The sequence below is a fragment of the Rhinolophus sinicus genome, linkage group LG14 (genome assembly GCF_036562045.2).
Source record: "Rhinolophus sinicus isolate RSC01 linkage group LG14, ASM3656204v1, whole genome shotgun sequence".
In the NCBI taxonomy this organism is placed as follows: domain Eukaryota; kingdom Metazoa; phylum Chordata; class Mammalia; order Chiroptera; family Rhinolophidae; genus Rhinolophus; species Rhinolophus sinicus.
The window spans coordinates 31377706-31404404 of NC_133763.1; the positions used below are offsets into that span (position 1 = coordinate 31377706).

Below are 26699 nucleotides of genomic sequence, written 5' to 3' on the forward strand. Positions count from 1 at the left end.
TATGATTTTTGACTAAATCCCATGGTTTTCTTGACTTTCACTTTTACGTAGTTTGTGATTTGTTTTGATTTACTCTTTAATCCGAAATTGCGAAGGAGAGGGTGTTCTCAATCTTTATGTCGGTGTTTCCCACTCTCTTTTCTAGGATCACTTGTCTGCATACTCTTGGGGATTCTTTTTGCCTCTTTTCTGTTTTGGATTTCTTGTTTTCTGAATCCTTGCTTTCCTCCTTCCTGGTTTATTTCCTCATTTTATTGGAGCACATCCTTTAATCACTTTCTAAGAAATAGTGCATGGGAGTGGAGTTTCTGAATCCTAGCATATTTGGAAGTGCCTGTCTTCTATCCTCATAATTGGTTGAAAGTTTGTCTGGACGTAGATTTCTAGGTAGAAAGTAATTTTCCCTCAGAATTTTGACAATATTATTACATTGGTTTTTGGTTTCCATTATTGATGATCGTAAGTTGGAACCCACACCAATTCCTGTTCTTCACCTACCCATTAAGCTTTGAGGTGGTCCTCTTTTTAATCCTAGTATTCTCTGGATCTTTTTAAAAATTGTGCTGAATACTTGGTAGAAACTTTCCATCTGAAGATTTGTGACCTTCAATTATGGAAAATTCTACTCTATCCTTTCCTCCCTCTCGCTCCCTTTTCCTTCTCCTGTCCTTCCCTCCTGCCTGCCTGCCCACCTGCCACCGTTCTAGCCTGCCTGCCTTCCTCCCTGCCCTTCCCTTCTCCTTTCATTCTTTTCTCCTGCTTTCTTCTCCTTTTTCCTTCTTTCCTTGTCTTCCTTTTTTCCCCTCTTTTTTCCCTGTTCTGATAAACCAGTTGCTACTTCTCCATCTACTTTGTTTTCTGAAAAACTGTTGGAAGCTTTCATTCACTGCCCCTCTAATTCTATTCTCTTTTCTTCTTGCAACTTTATACCTTTCTAATTTTTTTATTCATTTACTGTAAGTTTTCTGGTGCTTCCAGAGTGAGAAGTAAACACGTGTTAATTTGCCTCAGTTTAAGTCTCATCTACTCTTGCAGAAATTTCTCAAATTTTGTTGTTTGATATTGGCACCACTAACTATTTTGGCACTTATTTGAATTAATTTCTATTTTTATATTTCTTTCATACTTCCAGTTATATTTTGGGAGGGCCAGGTGAACATAGGGACTTGGTTGGCCATCTTCAACTATTTTGAAATAATAATTTACTTTCGAGATTTAGATCCATTTAAATATTGGTACCTGTTTGTTATAAAATCTTCAGTAAGGGAACCTGTGGTAAACTGCAAATACTCTTGACCTCTCAACCCAAATTCTTTTCCACAAACATTTAAAGGTCATGAAGAAGGATATTTCACAGCTATAATGTTGAAGAAATCGAGAGTGAAATTTAAAAGCCAAGAGATTATTCTTTTCCCAAATACAAAAATGATGAGAAACCTTTTGTGTGTTCATGTAAGTAATTTTAAAAAAATCAACTGCTCTTTTTTTTTTATCGTTCTATAGGATTGTCTTTTGTTTAAAAAACACATTGCCTTTAGGAGAAAATTTGCACCTCACTTACAGATTTATTTTTAACAGTTTTAAAGAACTTTGTAAATTTAGTTCTTACATAAATTTCAAATATAGACAAATTTGTAAAACTGAAATCCTTGATCCATTAGCTGTTTTCCTAAGAATATTTAAGAATTTGTTAACATTCCACATTTGCTTCCTAAAGTAGTTTTCTTTTTTTCTACTAAATGCATTGTACATGGTACTGTGTTGTACTCTGAGGCTTACAAAAATGAGTCAAATAGATGTTGCTCTCACAGAGTTTATAGATTAGCAAGGGAGAAATTGTGTATATAGTAACTAAAATAAAGGAAAGGCATAAATACCATGGGGAGGTATAATGATGTGCCATGGAAGTTTAGAGAAAGAAGAGATGACTTTTAGCTAGATTTTTTTTTCAATTGAGGTATAATCAATATAACATTACTGTTAGTTTCAGGTATACAACATAATGATTCAATATTTGTATATGGTGTGAAATGATCATCACAATAAGTCCAGTTAACATGTGTCACCATACATAGTTACAATTTTTTTTCTTGTGATGAGATTAGATTGTTTAGTGAAAGTTTTATGAAGGAAGTTGTATTTGAATTGGGCCCTGAAAAATATGTAAACGTAGGTGTTAAGAACTGTTCAGGTGGCAGAACCACCATGAGCAAACTTGCAAATTGCAGATAGCGAGGTTTATATATATATGAGACAAGGCATATATGGGTATAAATGAGCATTCTGTTCAGTTGGATATAGAGGGAACAGAAGGGCTAGCGTGATAATAGGTTGGTAAAGTAGGTCCGATCTAGATTATAGAAGATCATGAATGCCTAATTTGAAAGAGTTTGGACTTAGCGGGTGGCCGGTTAGCTCAGTTGGTTAGAGCGTGGTGCTGATAACACCACAGTTGCCGTTTCGATCCCTGGATGGGCCACTGTGAGCTGCGCCCTCCTTAAAAAAAAAAAAAACGTTGGACTTGACTTGATTCTACAGGCAATTGGTTTAAATAATGACAGAGCCTACACTGTTGGTATCTTAATTGCAAATGGTAAATGGTTCTCATTCATTTATTTAACTGACTTTTTTTGACTACCTATGTGCCAGGCTCTTGATAAATATAGCAGTGAATAAAAGAACCATCTTTGCTGTCAAAAGACTCATGGCTTTGTAGGAGAGAAATAATTGTTCTGTAATTCAGGCTGGGGAACTTTAAAAAGTATCTTTCCAGCATACTATAGAAATGTTGAAGAGGGAGCCTGGGGACATTGAGGAAGGGCTCACAGTGGAGGTGATATTTGAGGTACGTCTTAAAGTATTAATGGGTATTTTCTAAGCAGTCTTGTTTGGGAGCAGGGTTAGCACCTTAGACTTTGACCTAGAAGGAGAAGCATAGTGCTGATCAGATAGTTTCGCTTTAGTTAATACATACCAGTCAGTTGAATAATCGGCTGTTTCTGTTATCAGAGTTCAGCATTAGTGGCTAGTAGATAATTTTAATGAGTGTAATTATTTATCTTGTTGCAGGCAAGTGTGTTGGGAAATGAACTTTGCCTTATGACTTCACATTTGGAGAGCACCAGAGGGCATACTAAGGAACGAATGAATCAGTTAAAAACGGTTTTAAAGAAAATGCAAGAGGCTCCAGAGTCAGCTTCGGTTATATTTGCAGGAGATACAAATTTAAGGGATCAAGAAGTGAGTGACAACATCAGTTCAATGTTTATGGGCAGATTACTGCTGTGGAAACTAATTTAGTTTCCTTTTGACCAAAGCTGGTGAAATGTATAAGTGACCTTGCAGATGCAAATCAGCAAATATTTATTTAGCTGTGCTCTATGCCTAAATGGGCAACAGAAGCAGGAGGGCTTTTAGGTTATTGGGGGAAAACAAATATTGCATATAAAACAGACAACACAAAACAATATATGGATTAACAAGAGGAGTATAGAGAAGATTAGAAGAGTTCAGAAAAGGTCAGATTTACTTGCAGTATCTAGTTGTAAGGTGAAAAGAACAGAAAGATTTAACCGTCATAGTTGTCCCTAACTCTCTTCTGACGTTTTCTTTTTTCAAACTTTTTTACTCACTTTTCCTGGTACCACCATGACTAGGTCTGAAACAAAGTCTCTTTTTTCTTAGTTCAATTCAGACTTGTTGGTACTTTTCAGGTCTTTATAGATTTAGAACATCTTAGATGGTCGGCGTGCTTTGCCTTTCCTCCCACTCGGACTGACTAAAAGTGAATTGAAATGGAAATCCTGTTCATTTTCACTGCCAAAAGCTCCAGGACTGGAGGAAGAAGTGAAATGGGAAATGAAAGCATGTCAGGACTTACTGGTGAAGTGAAGGCAGTATCCCAAATAAAGGAAGTGGTGCTCTGCTTCTCAGCAACTTTGTGTCCTTGTACAGATTAGTTTTAAAAATCAAAATTTCTAGTGGACTGTTTGTAAATCAGTGACTTTATGGCAGCTGTTTCTTGGTATCTTGTTGACTGGCTTTAAAAAAAAATACTGCTTTTAACAAATACTGTTGGGAGAACGGGATATCTACGTGCAAAAAAATGAAGTTGGATCCTTACTTTACACACTATACCAAAAAAAGTTTATTTAAAATGGATCAAAGACAAAGGTAAGAGCTGAAACTATAAAACTGTTAGAGAAAACGGGAAAAGTTTCATGACATTGCATTTGGCAGTGATTTCTTGGACATGACAGCAAAAGCATAGACAGTAAAAGAAACAATAGATAAGGTGGAGTTCATAAAAATTAAATCTTTTGTGCATCAATGGATACTATGAATGGAGTGAAAGGCAGCTCATGGAATGGGAGAAAATCTTTGCAAAGCATATATCTGACAGGCAATCAATATTCAGAATATATGAAGAACTGCAATAAAAAACCAACCATTGAAAGACAACCTGATTAAAAAAATGCGTATGACGTAAATAGACGTTTGTCTAAAGAAGATATACAAATGGCTAATCAGTACATGAAAAGAAGCTCAGCGTCACTAGTCCTTAAGAGAAGTGGACATCAAAACCATTATGATATACCACTTCACATCCATTAGCATGACATCAAAAAAACAAATAACAAGTGTTGGCAAGGATTGGGAGAAATTGGAACCCTTGTGCATTGCTGGTGGGAATATCAAATGGTCCTGCTGCTGTGGAAAATGATGTGAGGATTCCTTTAAAAATTAAACAATTGCTGTAAAACAAGTGCTCCAGCAACTCTACTTCTGGGTAAATATCCAAAACAAAAGCAGGGTCTTGAAGAGATATTTACACACCTGGATTCATAGCATTATTCACAATAAAATATGGAAGCAACCCAATTGTCCCTTGACAGATGAATGGATAAAGAAAATGTATATACATACAGTGGAATAATATTTCACCTTAAAAATGAAGGAAATACACGCGCTGCGATAACATGGATGAACTGTGAAGACGTACTAAGTGAAAAAAACCAGTCACATAAGGACAAATATTTTATGTTTCCTTTTATATGAGTTTCCTAAAGTAGTAAATTCACAGAGACAAAAGTATTAGTTTGGTGCAAAAGTAATTGCAGTTTTTGCAATTATTTTTAACCTTTTAAACCGCAATTATTATTTTTCTTTTTTTAAGGAGGTCCATGTGGGGATCGAACTGGCTCACAGTGGCCCATGCTGGGATCGAACCAGCAACCTTGGTGTTATTAGCACCACGTTCTAACCAACTGAGCCAACCAGCTGCCCTGTAAACCACAATTACTTTTGCACCAACCTAATAGAATAGTGGGGGGGAGGATGGACTGGAATGGGGAGTTAATGGGTAGAGTTTCAGTTTGGGAAAATGAAAAGGTTCTGGAGATGGATGATGGAGATGGTTGCACAATTTTGTAGATGTACTTAATGCCGTACAACTGTATTGTTAAAATGGTAAATTTTACGTATATTTTACCATAATAATTAAAAATCCTGGCATGTGAATGAGAGAAGGAAGAATTAATATTGTTATTAAATTTCAAATGTATAAGGTAGTTGACATCATTGGGTCATGTGAATGGCAAACTTCTAAGTTTATAAAGTATTGAAACAGTGTTACCTTTTCACTTGTGTTCGTTTTTTTAAAATTACATATAGCAATAACTGAGACCATAAATGTTTAGCCTGACTTTTGTCTGACATCCAAAGTTAGGAATCTATGGCAGAAGAGAAGGGGCAAATTCCTGACCTCTGCCTATCTTGATATTTTTATATTACCTACTTATTAGTCATGCAGCAAAATGTTTTATATCTAGTTATAACATCTAATTTTACATTTGTGCATTAATAAATAACTTGTGACATTCTGATTTGAAATGTTGCACTTAGGCGTAATAGTAAACACACTTTTTAATTCAGGGGGGGAAAAGACTGAATCTTACAAGAGTTTGCTTTTTTTTTCAGGTTACCAAGTGTGGTGGTTTACCCAACAACATTTTGGATGTCTGGGAGTTTTTGGGCAAACCTAAGCATTGCCAATATACATGGGATACACAAATGAATTCTAATCTTGGAATACCTGCTATCTGTAAGCATCGTTTTGATAGAATATTTTTCAGAGCAGCAGCAGAAGGCAGTCACATTATTCCCCAAAGTTTGGATCTCCTTGGGTTGGAAAAACTGGACTGTGGTAGATTTCCTAGTGATCACTGGGGTCTTCTTTGCAACTTAGATATAATACTGTGACATTTTTTTCAAATATGAGTTTTAAATGTTTTGAGTAATTTTTTTCTGGATATTAGCAAATACAGTTTTTACCTGTCTGGAAAGTTAGGTTTCATATGGAGGAATTAATATACTGGTTCATTGTAAGAGAAGAACAAAATACTGTGATTTTATATTGTGGATTGTGTCTTTAAATTTAAGATCTAAATATTAATGTTATTTAAGCTAAAGCATATCTATGTTCAGAATATGAGGCTCTTAATGAAAGGGCACAAAGGCTGTCAGCTTTTAATACTGCTCAAAACTGCCATCTGGATTGCATTGTCTCTGGGTTAGCTTTTATATTTGATTTATTTTTAAAATCAGGAACCAAAATAATATTTTAAATAGGTCTTCAGAAGGAAAAATTAGAGGTTACTGAGTCTTTGGGACTGGATCTTTAGATATATTTCACAAATTCACGTAATCTTAAATGAAAAAGCCATGATCATCTCCATTTAAATAGATGACAAGTATCTTATGTCAAGCTTTATTTTTGTCAACTAACAGTACAATTGTAAGCTGTAAATGAACTCATGATTTAAAATTCCTTAACTTCAAAAATTTATGTTGACAGTTATGTCACCAACAGAGGCAAAATTAGGCTTGATAATGATTAAAGTCAGTTTTATAGTGGCGTTGGACTTTTTTTTCCTGAGAAAAATGAATGTGAAGAGAAATAGCCTTTTAGTTTTGCTACTCTAAAGCTGAATTATTTTACAAGAGGTAAGGAGCATTTTTAAATATGCTTTAAGGAAACACTGTCTTCCCATAAGAGAAAAGTACCTTAAAGAATTTTACTTGTTTATAGTTTTAGTATGTTTTTGTGCCCATGATAGGATTGAAGTTTTTACCTCCTTCCTGTTTGTAGCTCCACTGCTGTTACATCACCTTTACATGGAAGAAAATAGCTTTCTCACCTTGCCAAGAATTACCAAGAATATATTGATTTCCTCAGTATATAAAAAGGAAAGCCAGTGAGAATAATTAGAATGAGAAGGAGCAGGACCTTATTTCCAGCTGTGTATCAAAATGAACTAAAACACCTGAAAAAAAGACAAGCTAAACTTATACATAATATTCCCTTTGTAGTGACAATGGAAAGGAGTTTTATATGTTAATCATAATTTCAATCATTAAAAATAAAATGAGAATGCTAATTTTTTAGCATACATTATGGAGGCAGTAGTTCATTTTTGTGAGAAAGGATGTTTTTGGTGTAAGTTACTCAATTGGAAGAATAAGTTAAAAGAATCCCACCTCACATCACATTGTAAAAGAATATCTGGATGAGTGAAAGGCTAAATACAAAAAATAAGATATGTAGTAGTGTGTATTAGATTAAATAAAGAATTATCAAATTGTTTTAAAACTGAAGGGATATCATTTCCTTTATATGACTCGGAGCATCCATGTGAAATACTTTCCCATTTACTTACTTACACAGTTGTCCTCCCTTATCCACAAGGGATACCATTCCAAGACCCTCAGTGGATGCCTGAAACCACCCATAGTACCAAACCGTATACATACTGTTTTTCCCCCTATGTATACATAACTGTAATCAAGTTTAATTTGTAAATTAGGCACAGAAGGAGATTAAAAACAATAAAATAGAACAATTATAACTATACTGTAATAAAAGTTACGTGAATGTGGTCTCTTTCAAAATAACTTCTTGTACTGTCCTCACCTTTTCACTTAAAGGAAGCACTTTACAGCTCCTCTGGCATACCTGAATTGCCAGCATCACTACTTGCACTTCGGGGCCATTAAGTAAAATAAGGGTTACTTAACACAAGCACTGTAATACCAAGACAGTAACCAAATGGCTGTTATGTGATTAAGGGGGTGGGGGGTGGGATGGAGGAGCTGCTACAGTGTGAAGGCACTAGACAAGGGATGAATCACATCCCAGGTGGGATGAAGTAGGAAGGTGAGATTGTTTTCATCATGCTACTCAGAATGGTGCACAATTTGAAACTGACGAATTGTTTATTTCTGGAATTTTCTATTTAATATTTTTGGACCTTAGTTGACCTCGGGTAACTGAAACTGCGGAAAAGTGGGGGACTCACTGTAGTGAAAATCTAAGAAGCAAATTATCAGACGTGAATAGGAATAATTAAACCATTTTTTGTCTGCTTTCATGGGCAATAGTTCACAAACAATGCAAGAATTAAGAACCCATTAATTTGAGTTTTTTACTTTGAATCGCCAGTTTTTCCAGTATTAGTGGCTTTGCATACCTTACCTCCCGTGGTGGAATTCCAGCTCAGAATCTTTTATTTCAATAGGCCAAGCACCATCTTTGCCCTAATGGGGAATGTACTTGAACCTTACTAGACCTCAGTTTCTCCCACCTTAAAAATAGGAAGTTCCTTGTCTCTTACTGTGCAGTTTTGTAAGGCAAAGGTCCCAACCAACCACATACAAACAAGAGGAGACAAAATTGGAAAAACTGTACTAAGGATACATAATTTTATCCTTAGTATTAATTACAGCGTCTGACATGTAGCTGGAGCTCAACAAATGCTCACTGAATGCTGAAGTGCGTGGCCATTTGTGTTCCAAAGAAGCCCCAACATTTTCATACAGTGTCTGTCCTGCACAACAAGAGCTGTGGGAAGCAAGCAAGGGCAGTGCAGGGTTAAGAAAAACAGTAGCCAAGAGTAGAGTGCAAGCTGGGCCAAGGGACTCCAGCCTCAAGGACTGAGCCCCTAATCGCAATGCATAGCTTTTATTAGTTAACAATTGAGGAGGTAAAGCTTGTTAATCTCAAGATCTGTGAGTTCCGTGCCTGCTGACTGTTTTCCCGAAAGTCCCCATTGTGCTCCATCTTGTACTTGGCTCTCTCTCTCTCTGTCTCTCTGTCTCTCTGTCTCTCTCTGTCTCTCTCTCTCTCTCTCTCTCTCTCACACACACACACACACACACACACACGCACACACAACCCCAAGGGGATCCATTGAAGGGGAGGGACCAATATGATTCCATCTCAGGTCTCAGTTTGCTGAGACATCCCCTCAAGGAAGCTTTACAGATCTCTCCATTTGGCCTCAGTTTGCTGAGGCACTCCCTTGTGAAATATGGGAAGAGCAAGGGAGAACAAATGGTTTGGCAGCTGTAAGGCAACAATACAGTATCAAATTAGATACTACATTCATTATATACATCAGAGTAGGTATTGTAATAGCTCTGAGCTAAAACTGTTTAACATTCTGGGCCAAATTTTACACACACACACACACACACACACACACACGTGTATACATATACGTATATACATACACAGCACTGGGAACAAGCCTGTTGTGGACTACATCAGATTTATCCATGCATGAGGTCCTCTGAGGCTCCTATGGAATGACACCTGAGAAGAGAAAAGAGGGAAGTGTCTGGTAAGGTTTGGGCTTCCGTTGAAGGATTCTAAGGAGGGTCTTGTAATGGGAGGTCGGTTCCTGTTGATTAGTTTCAGATTCGGACTGGGAGAAGCAGGGATTAACTAGGGACTGGGTGCTGTCATGAGGCGAGGAGAGTTCAGCAGTGGGAAATCACCAGTTAAGAGTGGGAAAAGCAAAGCCCAGGGTACGTCTGTGGTAAGAAAGCAGTATTCATTCAAAGACAGGCATGCTAAGTCATTTTACAGCTGCTGCAGGATTTTGGAAGAAATGCTATTTCCTGCTAATTGTACTGGTTTTATCTGTGGCTGACCGCTCAGCCTGATCAATTGGCGAGGTTGCCTTTTTCCTTTTAGTCCAAACTGATTTTCACTCTGAGTCCTGGACAGGTTTTTATTCTTTAGATGTATCCTATGAGTGCTGTTATTATTTCCATTTTATCTGTAGGGAACTGAGGCTTGGCGGGATGATGTAATTCTTCCAAGACCCACCCATAGCTAGCTGGTAGGGGCTTGTTCATCATGGGCGGTGACTGACGGTGCTAAGCTCTGCACCTTTGTTTCACAGCGAGGGCAATGTGCCAGGCGTGCGTGAGAAACGCCCTGTGTTAGCATACCTGGATGTTTTAGCGTCTTTGTTGTAAGAAAACAGTATAAACGCAAGGAAGTGTTCCGCATGGTATTCTGTGGTTCAGATGATCACCTTTCCGGAGACCCAAACTTAGTCTAAATACAGTAGGCACCTGGTTAACCTAGAAAGGGTGGAGTTAACCTGGGCTCCTCCCAGCTGCGGTTTCCTTCCTCAGAGACCAGCGCGTGATCAAAACAATAGGGCCATAAGAGGCTCTCGCAGGAGGAGCGGGACTTGTGCGTATGGGGGGGCTTCCCTTTAGGGACACATTCGCGGAGGGTCTTAGGCCCAGGTAGTGCGCTCCCGGCTTCCTGGAGCCTCCCTGGCCGGGTGCCTGTCTTCAGAGAGCCGGCGGGGAGCTGGGATGCCAGCACCGGGAGAGAAGGCTGAGCCCTCCTGTACCAGGCGCGTGCGCGCGCTGCGGGGGTAACCGCGGCGACTGAAGCGCTGAATCACCAGCTTGTGTTCTCCCGACGCGGGGGGGCGCTGACGCAGGGGGCGGGCGGGGTCCCGTTAACGTGGTCGCGGGACTCCAGGCACGCGTTAACCCGCCCGGCCGGGTGGGACCCGCGGCCGCTGTCACCGTGCAGGTGAGAGCAACAGGAGCTTCCGCCTGTCTCGGGTTTGGGTGAGAGTATCGTGGGGCTGCAACTAGGGTGTTTCTCGGACCGGACAGCACCTCCTCTGTGACAGTGGGGACACGCGCCGTTGTGCGTGTGCGTGTGTGGTGTGAATGTGTGTGAATGTATATGTACTGTGTGTGAGTCTTATTGTGTGTGACAGTGTGCGTGTGAATGTGTGTGTGTGCGTGTGTGAGGCCGGGAGATGGATGACGACGAGGAGGAGCAGGTGGCACGGCAAGTGAGGCTCAGAGCCAGCGCCACCCCTTCGGGCGGAACTTCAGAGTAGCCAGCAGCGACCCCCAGATGCTGCCCCTACCTGACAGCACGCTGGCGGAGTGTGGGAAGCGAAGGCAGCAAGCGGGCAGGTTGTGGCAAAGAACCACGGAATGAAGACGCCCTGGGTTTAGGGTGGCTTCTTAGGTTCTGCTGGAACTCCAAGAAAGGGCGTTTCTGGATTGCTGCCCTGATGGTTTCTTAGTCGTGGGAAGCCTGGCAAATTTGCATCCTTTCCCAACCTCGTGAATTGCATTTCTTAGACCTGTAGGATCGATTTCGTTAAATTTCGTTCAGTAATATTTACGTGGTCTTTGCTACCGTTTGCTGAATTCATTTTGTCTCTGCATCTTACCATAATCTGACGCTTAAAACCTTTTGATGGCTTTTCTTTCCTTTGAACTTTCTCCACTGAATGGATACTAATCAAGATGTTATTAATTAAGAGCATAAACCTGAAATTATGGGAGTTATCATTAAAAAGATATGATACACATCCAGTCATGTCTATTTTTATTGCTAGTATATTCATCTAAGCATTTTTGTTCGTCAGTTAAATACTAGTGTTTTTTTCCAGTGCTTAAGTAGAAAAGTCGAATGATATTTTTGGTAGTAGAAAAAGTAAACTGTAGGGAACCCCCTCAAAATAAAACCAATAATTTTTTAAGAGAATGTTAGCGTTTATTTATTCCTGAAATGTATGCTCATTGTCCAAATGCTTCAAATTATTTATTATAAGAAGTCCACAATTATGACATGACTGGAGTTATGTCAAATGAAAAATTTTATTATCTGCTTACTATTTTACATCATTTTTCATACAGCTGAGGAAATTGGAGATATCAATTCAGTTACAGACTTAAGAGTCATAGAGAAAGCTGAATTCTTCTGTAATTTGAAAAAGAGAAATGCAAGCCTGTATCAATACTTTTTAGAATGATAGAAAGACTCCTTACACCTTTGCCATGTAGAATGCCAAGGCAGGGACCTAATTTCCCTTCAGAAAAACAAATATTTCAGCTAAAATATTTATGTATTAAAAATAGTCAAAAGAAAGCTTTGGTAATTTATTAATTTAAAAGAGTGGGTTTGCCTTTACATTTTCTTGACTTAGTCATTTATTTTCTAGCCAGAGAAGAAGCATTCTCTTTTAAATAAGTGTGTAGAACCAGGCATGAAAGTTTCTGGGGCAGACTATTGTAGATTTATCTCCAGGTCCCATGGCCTGGGTTTGGTTGGTTGTGGCTCTGCCACTTAGTGACTGTGTCACTTTTGGCAAATTCCTTAACCCCTCTAAGCTTCAATTTCTTCATCTTTAAAATAGGGATAATAATATGACCTACTTAATGGAATTCCTGTAAGAGTTAAAGTAAGACATGTAAGAGCTCTTTGCTTGTTGCCTGGCATGCAGTAACACTTCAGTAAAAGTTAGTTGTTATTATTCTTGAGATAAGTTTTCATTTCAGGAAATATTTTTCTATCTCTTTAAAATTACTTGGCAGGAAAAATAAAATTATTTTTATGTGACCAAAACTCGTTCTGATTTACAATGTGAAATCATCATAAAATGCATACATTTTCCCCTGCAGCATCTTTATAACAGCAACATAAATATGATAATCACAATCTGAAAGTCATGTCAATTCCAGTTAATTATATTTCATATCCCCAGGAAGGAGTTTTGCTTTAGTAGGACTGAAATAATTGGTCAGTTATTTTTCTATTTGTTATTTATTTAGTTAGTTTCAGGTGTACAAAACAACATAATATTAGACATTTATACCCCTCACAAAGTGATAACCCACCCCATCTACTACCCTTCTGATATCGTATATAGCTGTTATAATACCATTGACTATGTTCCCTATGCTGTACTTTACATCCTGTATATGTATTGTTTGACTATATATGAGGTCAAACAATTAAGTTCATGAACTCATCCTAGAAAAAGTGCTACATACCTCATTGCTGAATATCACTAAGGTCACCTTCGAAGTACTCCCGTTGGGAAGCTATGCACCAATGACAGTGCCTACTCCACCCTTCAAAGCAATTTTGGGACTCTTTTTCTGGAACGACCATCAGAGCTATTGTGTTACCATTGATGTCCTGAATGTCATCAAAATGTCTTCCTTTCAATATTTTCTTTATCTTCGGGTAAAGAAAGAAGTCATTGGGGGCCAGATCAGGTGAGTAGGGAGGGTGTTCCAATACAGCTATTTGTTTACTGGCTAAAAGCTTTCTCACAGACAGTGAGTGCCATGTGGCTGGTGCATTGTGATGCAAGAGCCATGAATTGTTGGCGGAAAGTTCAGGTTGTTTACGTCTTTTTCACGCAACCTTTTCAGCACTTCCAAATAGTAAACTTGGGTAATTGTTTGTCCAGTTGGTACAAATTCATAGTGAAGAATCCCTCTGATATAAAAAAAGATTAGCAACATTATTGCAACAAGTGTGCGAACTTAATTGTCCAACCTTGTATACATATATATAGGGTGCCAAAAGAAATGTGTATACATTTTTTTGGTTTTGTTTTGTTTTTTGTTTTTTTCAGAAATATTGTACTTTAGTATTTTTCCTCCCACTCTCTTTCACATGCCTAAATCCCTCCGTTTGTGCATCATCCCTTGGTCTCCCAGCCATTCTGAGATCTCCCCAGCAGGCCAGGTAGCTTGGAGATGGAACTGCAGCCCTGGGATAGACAAAACTGGATGATGTCTCAGCTCCACCTCCTTCTCAGTGTGTGACCTTGGGCATGTCTCTCTACCTCTAAGCCTTGGTATCTCTGGGCATGAGGGACATGAGGAGGCAAAGGCTGTCTGAGCAGTCTGGTGGAACACCCAATGGGGGTACTGACCATCCATCAGGGTTTCTCCCTGCTTAAACCCTGAATATGATGAGGGAATGAATCCATTCTTCTCATGTATACAGATGAGGAAAATGCGGCACAAACTCACTGACTGTCAGAACCCAGCTCCTAGCTACATCCACCTTCAAGCCCAGAGCTTGGAGAAGGTATAAAAATAGTGACATTTAGTCAGTGCTTACAAAACCCCAGGAACCCTATGTGTATTTAAAAAGTAACATTTGTATCTGTCAGAAAGTGAGAAAGAACCGAAAACATGGATTCCTGGAGTCTGATATGCGGGTCGTGAATGCCAAGTCACAGATCCAATTGTTCAAGGCTAGTAACCAGTTAAGAACCGAAACAAAGGAAACCGTGAACGCCACCTACTGGGCAGAGCCATTGCGACTGGAGGCCTGTGATGCTCCCATCCCACCCATGGCTTGTGATGCCCCCCTCCCATCCCCTTCTTGGGAAGCTAAGGGGGTAAGGGAAGGGAAGGAGGAAGGGCCCACTGAAAGACGTGCTAAGGGCTGACTGAGGCACCAGTGCCCTCACTTCTTTCTCCAAACCCTCTCCTAAGCATGGACTGTGCCCCTTTGACTAGCTAGGTGGACTTCGCTCTCTGGACTCAGTTTCTCCATCCTGGGCTTTCTGCAACCCATGACAGATCCTAAGTGTTAAGCAGAGTTGGGTGGTTTATCCCACTTTAAGGAGCAACTGAAGCCCCAAAGGGCTCAGAGAAGGAAACAGCCAGTGCCGTCCCACGCCTTCTGGACTCTGTTGTTACAGAGGGGGAAACTGAGGCTCAGGGAAACAGGTGCAGCACCTGGCTCCCTCCCCACCACCAACTAGAGGCAGAGCCAGGATGATGGAGTCACCGAGGTGTGTGGGAGGCCGGAGCCAACCTTCCCTCCCTTCCCATTCAATTGGCAAAATTAAGGGGAGCAACTTCTCCACCCAGGCCTGAGGAGACCCTTCATCCCTTCCTGCTCTGGCCTCAAGTGCAGAGAAAAGACTTCCACAAGTGGCAGCCACGCTTGGCACCACCTGGCGGTCAGCAAAACTTGAGACTAACTGTGGGGACACCAGCAGATGTGACCACACAAAGGCCACTCTGCTCTGGCCTCCAGTCCTCTGTTTGTACACACATTTTAAGAAAGGAAAAAACTCGGGCTGGCCGGGTGGCTCAGGTGGTTGGAGCTCCGTGCTCCTATCTCCAAAGGCTGCTGGTTCAATTCCCACATGGGTCAGTGGGCTCTCAACCACAAGGTTGCTGGTTCAACTCCCGCAAGGGATGGTGGGCTGTGCCCCCTGCAACTAGCAATGGCAACTGGACCTGGAGCTGAGCTGTGCCCTCCATAACTAAGACTGAAAGGACAACAACTTGACTTGGAAAAAGTCCTGGAAGTACACACTGTTATGTTCCCCAATAAAGTCCTGTTCCCCTTCCCCAATAAAATCTTTAAAAAAAAAAAAAAGGAAATAACTACATTAATTGTATACTAAATATCTACCGATAACAAAAGATGAATACAAATCACATTTGACTTCTGCAATTACAAGAGGTGCTCAGAGTGGTTAATCAGCATCCAGACACTTCTGATTATGGTGAACTCCTGCTTGAGCATAGATAACATCGCTTAAAATGTGTATACATTTTTTTGGCACCCCTGGGGTGTGTGTGTGTGTGTGTGTGTGTGTGTATGTGTACATATATATGTGTGTGTGTGTGTGTGTGTGTGTGTGTGTGTGTATATATATAATTATAGTTGACATTCAGCATTATTCTACTTCAGCTTTAGGTGTATAGCGCAGTGGTCAGGCATTTACACAGTCTATGAAATGACCCCCCGCCCCCAATCAGTCTAGTACCCATCTGGCACCCTACATAATCTATACAACATTATTGATTATATTCTCCATACTGTAGTTCATATCCCTGTGACTATTTTTTGACTACCAATTTGTACTTTCTAATCCCTTCACCTTCTCCCCTACCCCACTCCCCTCCCATTAGCAACCATCAGTTTTTTCTTTATATCTTTGAGTCTATTTCTCTTTTGTTGATAGTTTATTCTGTTCTTTTAGATTCCACATATAAATGAGATCATATGGTATTTGTCTTTCTCACTCTGACTTATTTAATTTAGCATAATATTCTCTAGGTCCATCTATGTTGTTGTAAATGGTAAGATTTTATTTTTTTATGGCAGAATAATACTCCATTATACAAATTTACCACATTTTTTTTAGCCAATCATTTGTTGATAAACATTTTGGTTGTTTCCATATCTTGGCTGTTGTGAATAGTGCTGCAGTAAACATAGGAGTGCATATATTTTCTCGAATTAGTGTTTTGGATTTCTCTGGATAAATACGCAGGAATGGAATTGCTGAGTCATAAGGTAGTTCTATTTTTAATTGTTTGAGGAACCTCCATACTGTTTCCCATAGTGGCTGCACCAATTTGCAATCCCACCAACAGTGCATGAGGGTTCCCTTTTCTCCACATCCTCTCCAATACTTGTTGTGTGTCGATTTATTGATGATAGCCCTTCTGACATTTACAAATTGGGTTGTTTGTTTGTTTGGTGTTGAGTTGTATGAGTTTTTTTAAATAAATTTTGGATATTAACCCTTATCAGATGTATCACTGGCAAATATCTTCTCCCATTCATAGACTGTCTTTTTGTTTTGTTGATGCTTTCCTTTGCTGTGAAAAAAACTTTTTAGTTTGAGGTAGTCCCACATGTTTAACTTTTTTTTGCCTTCCCTTGCCTGAGGGGATATACCAGTAAAAATATTGCTAGGGTAATCTCTGTGAGTTTACTTCCTATATTTTCTTCTGGGAGTTTTATGGTTTCAGGTCTTACATTTAAGTCTTTAATCTACTTTGAGTTTATTCTGGTATATGGCATAAGAAGGTGGTCCAGTGTCATCTTTTTGCATGTATCTGTCCACTTTTCCCAGCATCATTTATTAAACAGATTGTCTTTACCCCAGTTTAAATTCTGGCTTTCTTTGTCACAGATTAAATGACCATAGAGGCATGGATTTATTTCTGGGTTCTCAATTCTGTTTCATTGATGTATGTGTCTGTTTTTGTACCAATACCATGCTGTTTTAATTACTATAGTCTTGTAGTATGATTTGATGTTGGGTAGAGTGATACTTACCACTTTTCTTATTTCTCAAGATTGCCGTGGCTATTCAGGGTCTCTTATGTTTCTATATAAATTTTAGCATTATTTGTTCTAATTCCATGAAAAATGTCATTGGTAGTTTGATAGGGAGTATTTTTAATCTGTATATTGTTTTAGAAATTATGGACATTTTAACTGTATTAATTCTTCCTAGCCATGAGCATGATATATGTTTCCATTTATTTGTATCTTCTTTAATTTCTCTCTTCAATGTCTTGTAGTTTTCTGAGTACAGCTCTTTTACTTCCTTGGTTAAATTTATTCCTAAGTATTTTATTTTTTTGTTGCAATTGTAAATGGGATTGTTTTCTTAATTTCTCCTTCTGATAGTTTGTTATTGGTGTATAAAAATGCAACTGATTTCTGAATATTAATTTTGTATCCTGGTATTTTATTAAATTAATTTATCAGTTGTAATAGTTTTTTGGTGGAATCTTTGGGGTTCGCCATATATCGTATCATGTCATCTGCAAATAATGACAATTTTACTTCCTCCTTTCCAATTTGGATGCCTTTTATTTCTTTTTCTTGTCTGATTGCTGTGGCTAGAACTTCCAGTAGAATGTTGAATAAAAATGGTGAAAGTGAGCAGCCTTGTCTTGTTCCTGATCTTCAGGGGAATGCTTTTAGCTTTTCCCCATTGAGTGAAATTAGCTGTGGATTTGTCATATATGGCCTTTATTATGTTGAGATATATATGTTCCCTCTATTCTCACTTTGCTAAGAGTTTTTGTCATAAATGAATGCTGGATTTAGTCAAATCTTTTTCTGCATCTATTGATATGACCATATGATTTTTATTTTTCATTTTGTTTATGTGGTGTATCACATTAATTGATTTGTGGATATTGAACCAACCCTGCATACCAGGAATGAATCCCATTGATTGTGGTGTATGATCTTTTTAATGTATTGCTAAATTAGGTTTGCTAATATTTTGTTCAGGATTTTTACATATGTTCATTAGGAATATCAGCCTGTCGTTTCCTTTTTTTGTAATGTCTTTGTCTGGTTTTGGGATCAGGGTAATAGTGGCCTTTGAGCTTAGAAGCCTTCCTTCCGGATTTTTTGGAATAGTTTGAGGAAAATAGGTGAAAATTCTTTTTGAATGTTTGGTAAAATTCACCTGTGAAGCTGTCTGGTCCAGGACTTTTGTTTATTTGGAGCTTGTTGATTACTGATTGAATTTTTTTTTTTTTCTGAAATAATAGTTTATTGCACTAATAGTCATTTGACAGGAAAGGTAACAAACATTAAAGATTTAAAATAACAGTTTCTAAGGCTGTGTATATAAAAAACTTTTCCCTTTTAGCTGAATATAACAGATTAATTTGAAGTTAAATCTTACCTTTAAAATGCCATTTATTCTATGAGGATTGTCCTCAAAGAAGTCATTTGCCTCTGAGATCAAAAGATGAAGCAAGCTTAAAGAATTAGGAAGACGATAGGAAGATGGGAAGATGAAATATGTATACCTGTTTAGTCCTATAAGATGGCACCTCCGCTAGAGCTTTATCCCAAAATATTAGTGGACATTCATTGGACAATTTATTTTAGGTATATAGACAAGAATTAATTTGCATTGCTATTAGTTATCTACAACTTACAGAGTTTGAAATAGCTCAAAGGCAATAAGTGGCTCAGAACCTCCATAGAATCAGAATGATATAACCCAGAAGGGTGTGCTCTAAACAATGCATAGTTTTTCTTTTTTTTCTTTTTTTAATTTTTATTTATTTATTTATTCTTTTTAATTAGTTTCAGGTGCACAAGACAAAGCAAAACTTAGACGTTTATCATTTATATCCCTCACACTGTGTGAACCCCCCTCCCCCCATCCACTATCCCTCTGTACGTTCCCAAAACCTCTCACCTTCCCCTTATCCCCACCCCCCCGCCCCTCTAGCAACCCTCTGTTTTTCCTCCATGTTTCCAAAACTGTTTCTGATTAGTTCATTCACTTATTCTTTTCTTTAGATTCCACATATAAGTGAGATCATATGGTATTTGTCTTTCTCTTTCTGACTTATTTCACTTAACATAATGTTCTCTAGGTCCATCCATGTTGTTGCAAATGGTAAGATTTCTTTCTTCTTTATGGCTGTGTAATACTCCATTGTATAAATGTACCACAGTTTCTTAATCCAGTCATCTACTGATGGGCATTTCGGTTGTTTCCAGGTCTTGGCTATTGTATATAGTGCTGCAATAAACATAGGAGTGCATAAAGATTTTTGAATTGGAGTTTTGGATTTCTCCGGATAGATACCTAGGAGTGGGATTGCTGGATCATAAGGTAGTTCCATTTTCAGATTTTTGAGATATCTCCAAACTGTTTTCCATAGTGGCTGCACCAATCTGCATTCCCACCAACAGTGCACCAGCGTTCCCTTTTCTCCGCATCCATGCCAGCACTTGTTGTTTGTTGATTTATTGATGATAGCCATCCTGACTGGGGTGAGGTGGTATCTCATTGTGGTTTTTATTTGCATTTCTCTAATGGTTAGTGAGGTTGAACATTTCTTCATATGTCTGTTTGCCATCTGTGTGTCCTTTTTAGAAAAATGTCTCTTCATGTCCTCTGCCCATTTTTTAATTGGGTTGTTTGTTTTTTTGGAGTTGAGTTGAGTGAGTTTTTTATAAATTTGTGATATTAACCCCTTATCAGATATATCATTGGCAAATATCTTTTCCCAATCAGTAGGATCCCTTTTTGTTTTATTGATGGTTTCCTTTGCTGTGAAAAAGCTTTTTAGTTTGATGTAATCCCACATGTTTATTTTTCCTCTTACTTCCCTCGAGCGAGGGGATATATCAGTAAAAATCTTACTCCGGGTAATGTCTGTGAAGTTTCTTCCTATATTTTCTTCTAGGAATTTTATGGTTTCAGATCTTACATTTAAATCTTTAAGCCATTTTGAATTTATTTTTGTATGTGGTGTAAGGAGGTGATCCAGCTTCATCTTTTTGCATGTGTCTGTCCAAGTTTCCCAGCACCATTTATTGAATAGACTGTCTTTACCCCACCGTACATTCTTGCTTCCATTGTCATAGATTAAATGGCCATATAGGCATGGATTTATTTCTGGACTCTCTATTCTGTTCCATTGATCTATGGGTCTGTTTTTATGCCAGTACCATGCTGTTTTGATTACTGTAGCCTTGTAGTATAATTTGAAGTCAGGTATTGTTATACCTCCCACTTTGTTCTTATTTCTCAAGATTGTTGAAGATATCCGGGGTCTTTTGTTATCCCATATAAATTTTAGGATTATATGTTCTATTTCTGTGAAAAATGTCGTTGGTAGTTTGATAGGAATTGCGTTGAATATATATATATTGCCTTAGGCAGTATGGACATTTTAACTATATTAATTCTTCCTATCCATGAACATGGTATGTGTTTCCATCTATTTGTATCTTCTTTCATTTCTTTCTTCAGTGTCTTATAATTTTCTGAGTACAGATCTTTTACTTCTTTGGTTAAATTTATTCCCAGGTATTTTATAGTCTTTGGAGCAATTGTAAATGGAATTGCTTTTTAATTTCTCCTTCTGATGTTTTATTATTGGTATATACAAATGCAACTGATTTCTGAATATTAATTTTGTATCCTGCTACTTTACTAAATTCATCTATCAGCTCTAATAGTTTCTTGGTGGAGTCTTTAGGGTTCTCTAAATATAGTATCATATCATCTGCATATAATGACAGTTTTACTTCCTCCTTACCGATTTGGATGCCTTTTATTTCTTTTTCTTGTCTGATTGCTGTGGCTAGAACTTCCAGCACTATGTTGAATAGAAGTGGAGAAAGTGGGCAGCCTTGCCTTGTTCCTGATTTTAAGGGAATGGTTTTAGTTTTTCCCCATTGAGTATGATGTTAGCTGTGGGTCTATCATATATGGCCTTTATTATGTTGAGATATGATCCTCTATTCCCACTTTCTTAAGGGTTTTTATCATGAATGGCTGCTGAATTTTATCAAATGCTTTTTCTGCGTCAATTGATATGATCATATGATTTTTATTTTTCATTTTGTTAATGTGGTGTATCACATTAATTGATTTGCGGATGTTGAACCACCCTTGCATACCAGGGATGAATCCCACTTGATCATGGTGTATAATCTTTTTAATATATTGCTGAATTCTGTTTGCTAGTATTTTGTTGAGGAGTTTTGCATCTATGTTCATTAGAGATATCGGCCTGTAGTTTTCTTTTTTTGTGGTGTCTTTGTCTGATTTTGGGATCAGGGTGATAGTGGCTTCGTAAAAAGTGTTTGGGAGTCTTCCCTCCCTCTGGATTTTTTGGAAGAGTTTGAGGAGAATAGGTGACAATTCTTTTTTGAACGTTCTGTAAAATTCACCTGTAAAGCCATCTGGTCCAGGGCTTTTGTTTGTTGGGAGATTGTTGATTACTGATTCAATTTCCTTGGTGGTAATCAGTCTATTCAGGTTTTCTGTCTCCTCTTGAGTTAGCCTTGGGAGGTTGTATGCATCTAGGAAATTGTCCATTTCTTCCAGGTTGTCAAATTTGTTGGCATACAGTTGCTCATAGTAATTTCTTAGGATTTTTTTGTATCTCTGCGGTGTCTGTTGTCACTTCTCCTCTTTCATTACTGATTTTATTAATTTGGGTCCTCTCTCTCTTTTTTTTAATGAGTCTGGCTAAAGGTTTGTCAATTTTGTTTATCTTCTCTAAGAACCAACTCTTGGATTCATTGATCTTTTGTATTGTTTTTCTGGTTTCTATTTCATTTATTTCCGCTCTGATCTTTATTATGTCCTTCCTTGTACTCCCTTTGGGCTTATTTTGTTGTTCTTTTTCCAGATCCCTTAAGTGTGAAGATAAACTGTTGATTAGTGATGTTTCTTGTTTCTTTAGGTAGGCCTGCAGTGCTATGAACTTCCCTCTTAGGACTGCTTTCGCGGCATCCCATAGATTTTGGGTCGTTGTATTTTCATTTTCGTTTGTCTCGAGATATCTTTTGATTTCTTCCTTGATCTCCTGTTTGACCCATTCATTATTTAGTAACATATTATTCAGCCTCCATGAATTTGTGTGTCTTCCAGTCTTTTTCCTGTAGTTCATTTCTAATTTCATAGCACTGTGGTCAGAGAAGACAATTGGTATGATTTCAATTTTCTTAAATTTATCCAGACTTGCTTTGTGGCCTAACATATGGTCTATCTTGGAGAATGTTCCATGTGCGCTTGAGAAGAACGTGTATTCTGCAGCATTGGGGTGGAATGCTCTGAAAATATCGGTTAAATCCAAGTGGTCCAATGTGTCATTTAAGGCTGTTGTTTCCGTATTGATTTTCTGTCTGGAAGACCTGTCCCTTGTTGTCAGAGGTGTGTTGAAGTCCCCTACTATGATAGTGTTACTGTTGATCTCCATCTTTATGTCAGTCAATATCTGTTTTATATATTTAGGTGCTCCTATGTTGGGTGCATAGATGTTTACTAGGGTTATATCCTCTTGTCGAATTGATCCCTTTATTATTATATAGTGACCATCTTTGTCTTTTAATATTTTCTTCATTTTAAAGTCTATTTTGTCAGAGATAAGTATTGCCACTCCAGCTTTTTTCTCATTTCCATTTGCATGGAATATCTTACTCCAACCCTTCACTTTTAGCCTGTGTGTGTCTTTTGATCTGAGGTGAGTCTCTTGTATACAGCATATATGTGGGGAGCCATGGTTACAGGAAACTCTGAGCTTTGCAGAATGGCTCGGTTTATGCTACCTGTTTCCTCCCCCTGAGGCAATTGTCTCTGCCTGCACCTGAGGGGAGCTTGAGCTTGTAAGCTGCTGAGGAATTTGGTGGGAGTGGCCCATTCCCGGACACAGAAGGCTGATGCCTATCAGGGCAATTGATAAGATAATTACTTGTGAGAGTTGCGGTGAATGTTGTATCCTCTATGTGAAAGCTAAAGAATTTACATTTGTTATGTTAATACATACTTACACGTGCTCAAACTGCTTATATGGGAGCAGTAAAATAAACTTAGTGTCTTCAGGATCACTGAAGTCCGCGATCGCCATCATATGTGAGAGTGTCTTTTACTCATTCCCACTCCCCCATTCGGGAACCCATCGACTCGTGGCGGCTGGCCCGTCACATATATACAAGGGTCTTGCTTTCTTATCCATTCAGCCACCCTATGTCTCTTGATTGGAGCATTTAAACCATTTCCATTTAAAGTGATTATTGATAAGTACATAGTTATTGCCATTTTTAAATTTGTGGTTAGATTGTTGTCGTCTTTCTTCTATTTACAGAAGTCCTTTTAGTATTTCTTGCAATGCTGGCCTGGTGGTAATGAATTCCTTTAGCTTATTCTTTTCTGGGAAGCTCTTTATCTCCCCGTCAATTTTAAATGATAGCCTTGCTGGATAAAGCAACCTAGGTTGTAGGCCTTTGTTTTCCATCACTTTGAGTATCTCCTGCCACTCCCTCCTGGCCTTCAATGTTTCTGCAGAAAAGTCATTTGATAGTCTTATGGGAGTTCCCTTGTATGTAACCCTCTGTCTTTCTCTTGCTGCTTTTAGGATTCTCTCTGTCTTTAATCTTTGCCATTTTAACTATAATGTGTCTTGGAGTGGACCTGTTTGGGTTTATCCTGGTTGGAACTCTCTGCACTTCCTGGACTTGTATGTTGGTTTCCTTCATCAGGTTAGGGAAATTTTCAGACATTATTACTTCAAATATGTTCTCAATCCCTTGTTTCTTCTCTTCACCTTCTGGTATTCCTATGATGCGCATGTTGTTGCGCTTGATGTTATCCCATAGGTCTCTTAAACCATCTTCATTGTTTTTTATTCTTTTTTCTTTCTGTTGTTCTGTTTGGGTGATCTCTGCTAACTTGTCTTCTAAGTCGCTGATTCGATCCTCTGCTTCATCTAACCTGCTGTTAATTCCTTCAAGTGAGTTCTTTATTTCGGTAACTGTGTTCTTTAGTTCTAACTGGTTGTTCGTTATGATTTCTACATCCTTCTTGATGTCCTCTCTAAGTTCCTTAAACATTCTTATCATCAGTATTCTGAACTCTGTCTCTGACAGTTTGGTTACCTCTGCTTCATTTAGTTCCATTTCTGAAGGTTTTTTCTGTTCTTTTATTTGGGATATGTTTCTTTGTTTCCTCATTCTGGCTGACTCTCTGTGTTTGCTTCGATGTATTAGGTAGATGCCCTGGAGTTCTTAGTTCTTGCTGGATTAGTATATAATAAATGTCCTTTATATTTGACTTGCACTACTTCGTTCTTCTCCCCTGCGTGTGCTCTAAAAGTGACTCTTGTGTTGTGTATATTGTCCTGTTAAAGAAGATCCTTAATTGCTTTTCGCTTGTGAGTAGGTGGAGTTAACTCCTAGGCTGACTAGTTGTGAGACTTGGCTTTGCCCACGCAGGGTATTCTGCTGCGTGAGGGTTGACCGCTTAGATGTGGTTTGCCCTTTGGCCTCTATGTGCCTGTAAAGAATCCCCTCTGAGTGTGTCACTTGTAGGTCAAACCCGGTAGTACTCTGGCTTGGTCTGGAGTTGGCCGCTGGGTATGTTGAATCTTGTGCCTCTTAAGCTGGGCACTGGTAGGGCAATTACAGAACAAAGCAAATCACCAAGCACAACAATAACAACAAGGAAAAAGTCAAATACATTCACATGTAAAAAACAATCAACAACCCCCACTCGACACAAGCAAAGATGTCAGAAATATAAAGACAAATCAAAACAGAACAAAAACAAACAAACAAAAAAAACAAACAAACAAAAAACAAACAAACAAACAAACAAAAACCACAGCGCCAGTTGTGGCTTAAGCCCACCAAGTAATCTCCAGGTTGTTCTCTGCTGTAGCACAGAGTCCTCACTCGACACAGGCAAAGATGTCAAAAATATAAAGACAAATCAACACAGAACAAAAAAGAACAGCGCCAGTTGTGGCTTAAGCCCACCAAGTAATCTCCAGGTTGTTCTCTGCTGTAGCACAGAGTCCCCACTCGACACAGGCAAAGATGTCAAAAATATAAAGACAAATCAAAACAGAACAAAAACAAACAAACAAACAAAAAAAACAAACAACAAACAAACATACAAAAACCACAGCGCCAGTTGTGGCTTAAGCCCACCAAGTAATCTCCAGGTTGTTCTCTGCTGTAGCACAGAGTCCTCACTCGACACAGGCAAAGATGTCAAAAATATAAAGACAAATCAACACAGAACAAAAAAGAACAGCGCCAGTTGTGGCTTAAGCCCACCAAGTAATCTCCAGGTTGTTCTCTGCTGTAGCACAGAGTCCCCACTCGACACAGGCAAAGATGTCAAAAATATAAAGACAAATCAAAACAGAACAAAACAAAACAAAACAAAAAACAAAACAAAAACAAAAACAAAAAGACAGCACCAGTTGTAGCTTAAGCCCACCAAGTAATCCCCTGCGTATTGTGTAGGTAGAGCCGGTCACCTGATGCCCAGAGTGACTCTGAGGCTGCAGCTTTAGATGCGTGGGGCTGAGGGGTCTGGACAGTAGGTTTTACAAAGTCAGTGCAGTTTCTGCCCTTGCCGGCACATATGCACACCGAGAATAGCACCACCAGCCCTGTGTCCAGCTCTCCTGAGTCTTAGGGCACCTCTTCCCTGTGTGTGTGTGTGGCCGGCAGGGAATTCCTCAGCTGCTGAAAGCTGAGTGCTGTATCTGCCACTTACTGCTGATCCCTGGGAGTGCCTCCGCCGATGTAATTGCCCCGCCCTAGGCAGGCCAGAAAGGGTGGGGGCTGGGGATGGAAAGAGGGGTCTTCTCTTTCCCAGCCCAGCTGTGTCACACCCCACCCACAGGCCAGAAACGGTGGTATCTGGGGGTGGATGAGTCTTCTGTCTCCTAGTCCAGGGGAAACCACACTCTTCTCAGTCTCTTCCCTGGGCCAGAGCCAGCGGCCAGTCTTCCCATAGCCCAAACCCCAAGGCTCCTCTGTAATCTGACACTGCTCTTCAGATCAGGAGCCAGTTCAAGTCTCTGGAAGGGTGGGGGTAGGATTGGAAGAGCGGGGAGAGGGGCCCAGGTATGGAGTTTAATAGCCTCAAATGCTAGATATCCTCCCTCTGCAGGGGGGAGAAGTCTGCTGTGGGACGCAAAGTAGAGTCCGCCACCTGGCTTTTGTGTTCTCTCTTTTGTCCTGGGAACCCCTGCATCTCTGCAGCTGGGGATGTGTTTGCCCCGCTCTAGGCTGGCTAGAAAGGGTGGGGGCTGGGGATGGAAGGAGGGGTCTTCTCTTTCCCAGCCCCGCTGTCTTAACACTCTTCCCGCAGGCCAGAAAAGGTGGTGGCTGGGGGCGGAAGATTCCCAGCTCCTAGCCTCCTCCCTGGGCCCGCCTGTCTTCCCGGAGCTGGGGCTCCAAGGCGCCTCTGTAATCTGCCGCTGCTCCTTAGTGCAGGGGCTAGATC

The 26699-nt window shown here is 39.2% G+C and overlaps 2 protein-coding genes across 2 annotated transcripts in view; both read left to right on the forward strand.

Annotated features, from left to right (window-relative positions):
* The window catches only part of TDP2 (tyrosyl-DNA phosphodiesterase 2), a 13824-nt gene extending 5901 nt beyond the window's left edge, over positions 1-7923 (forward strand). Inside the window, exons 6-8 of the mRNA XM_019716829.2 lie at positions 1334-1452; positions 3070-3240; positions 5980-7923. Of these exons, the coding sequence (XP_019572388.2) occupies positions 1334-1452; positions 3070-3240; positions 5980-6261 (572 nt within the window). The 3' untranslated portion in view covers positions 6262-7923. The remainder of the gene's footprint in view (positions 1-1333; positions 1453-3069; positions 3241-5979) is intronic.
* A 231-nt stretch (positions 7924-8154) lies between these two features.
* KIAA0319 (KIAA0319 ortholog) overlaps positions 8155-26699 on the forward strand; it is a 79327-nt gene continuing 60782 nt past the window's right edge. The window contains 1 exon segment of the mRNA XM_074318627.1: positions 8155-10900. The gene's annotated coding sequence lies outside the window, so the exon portion shown is untranslated.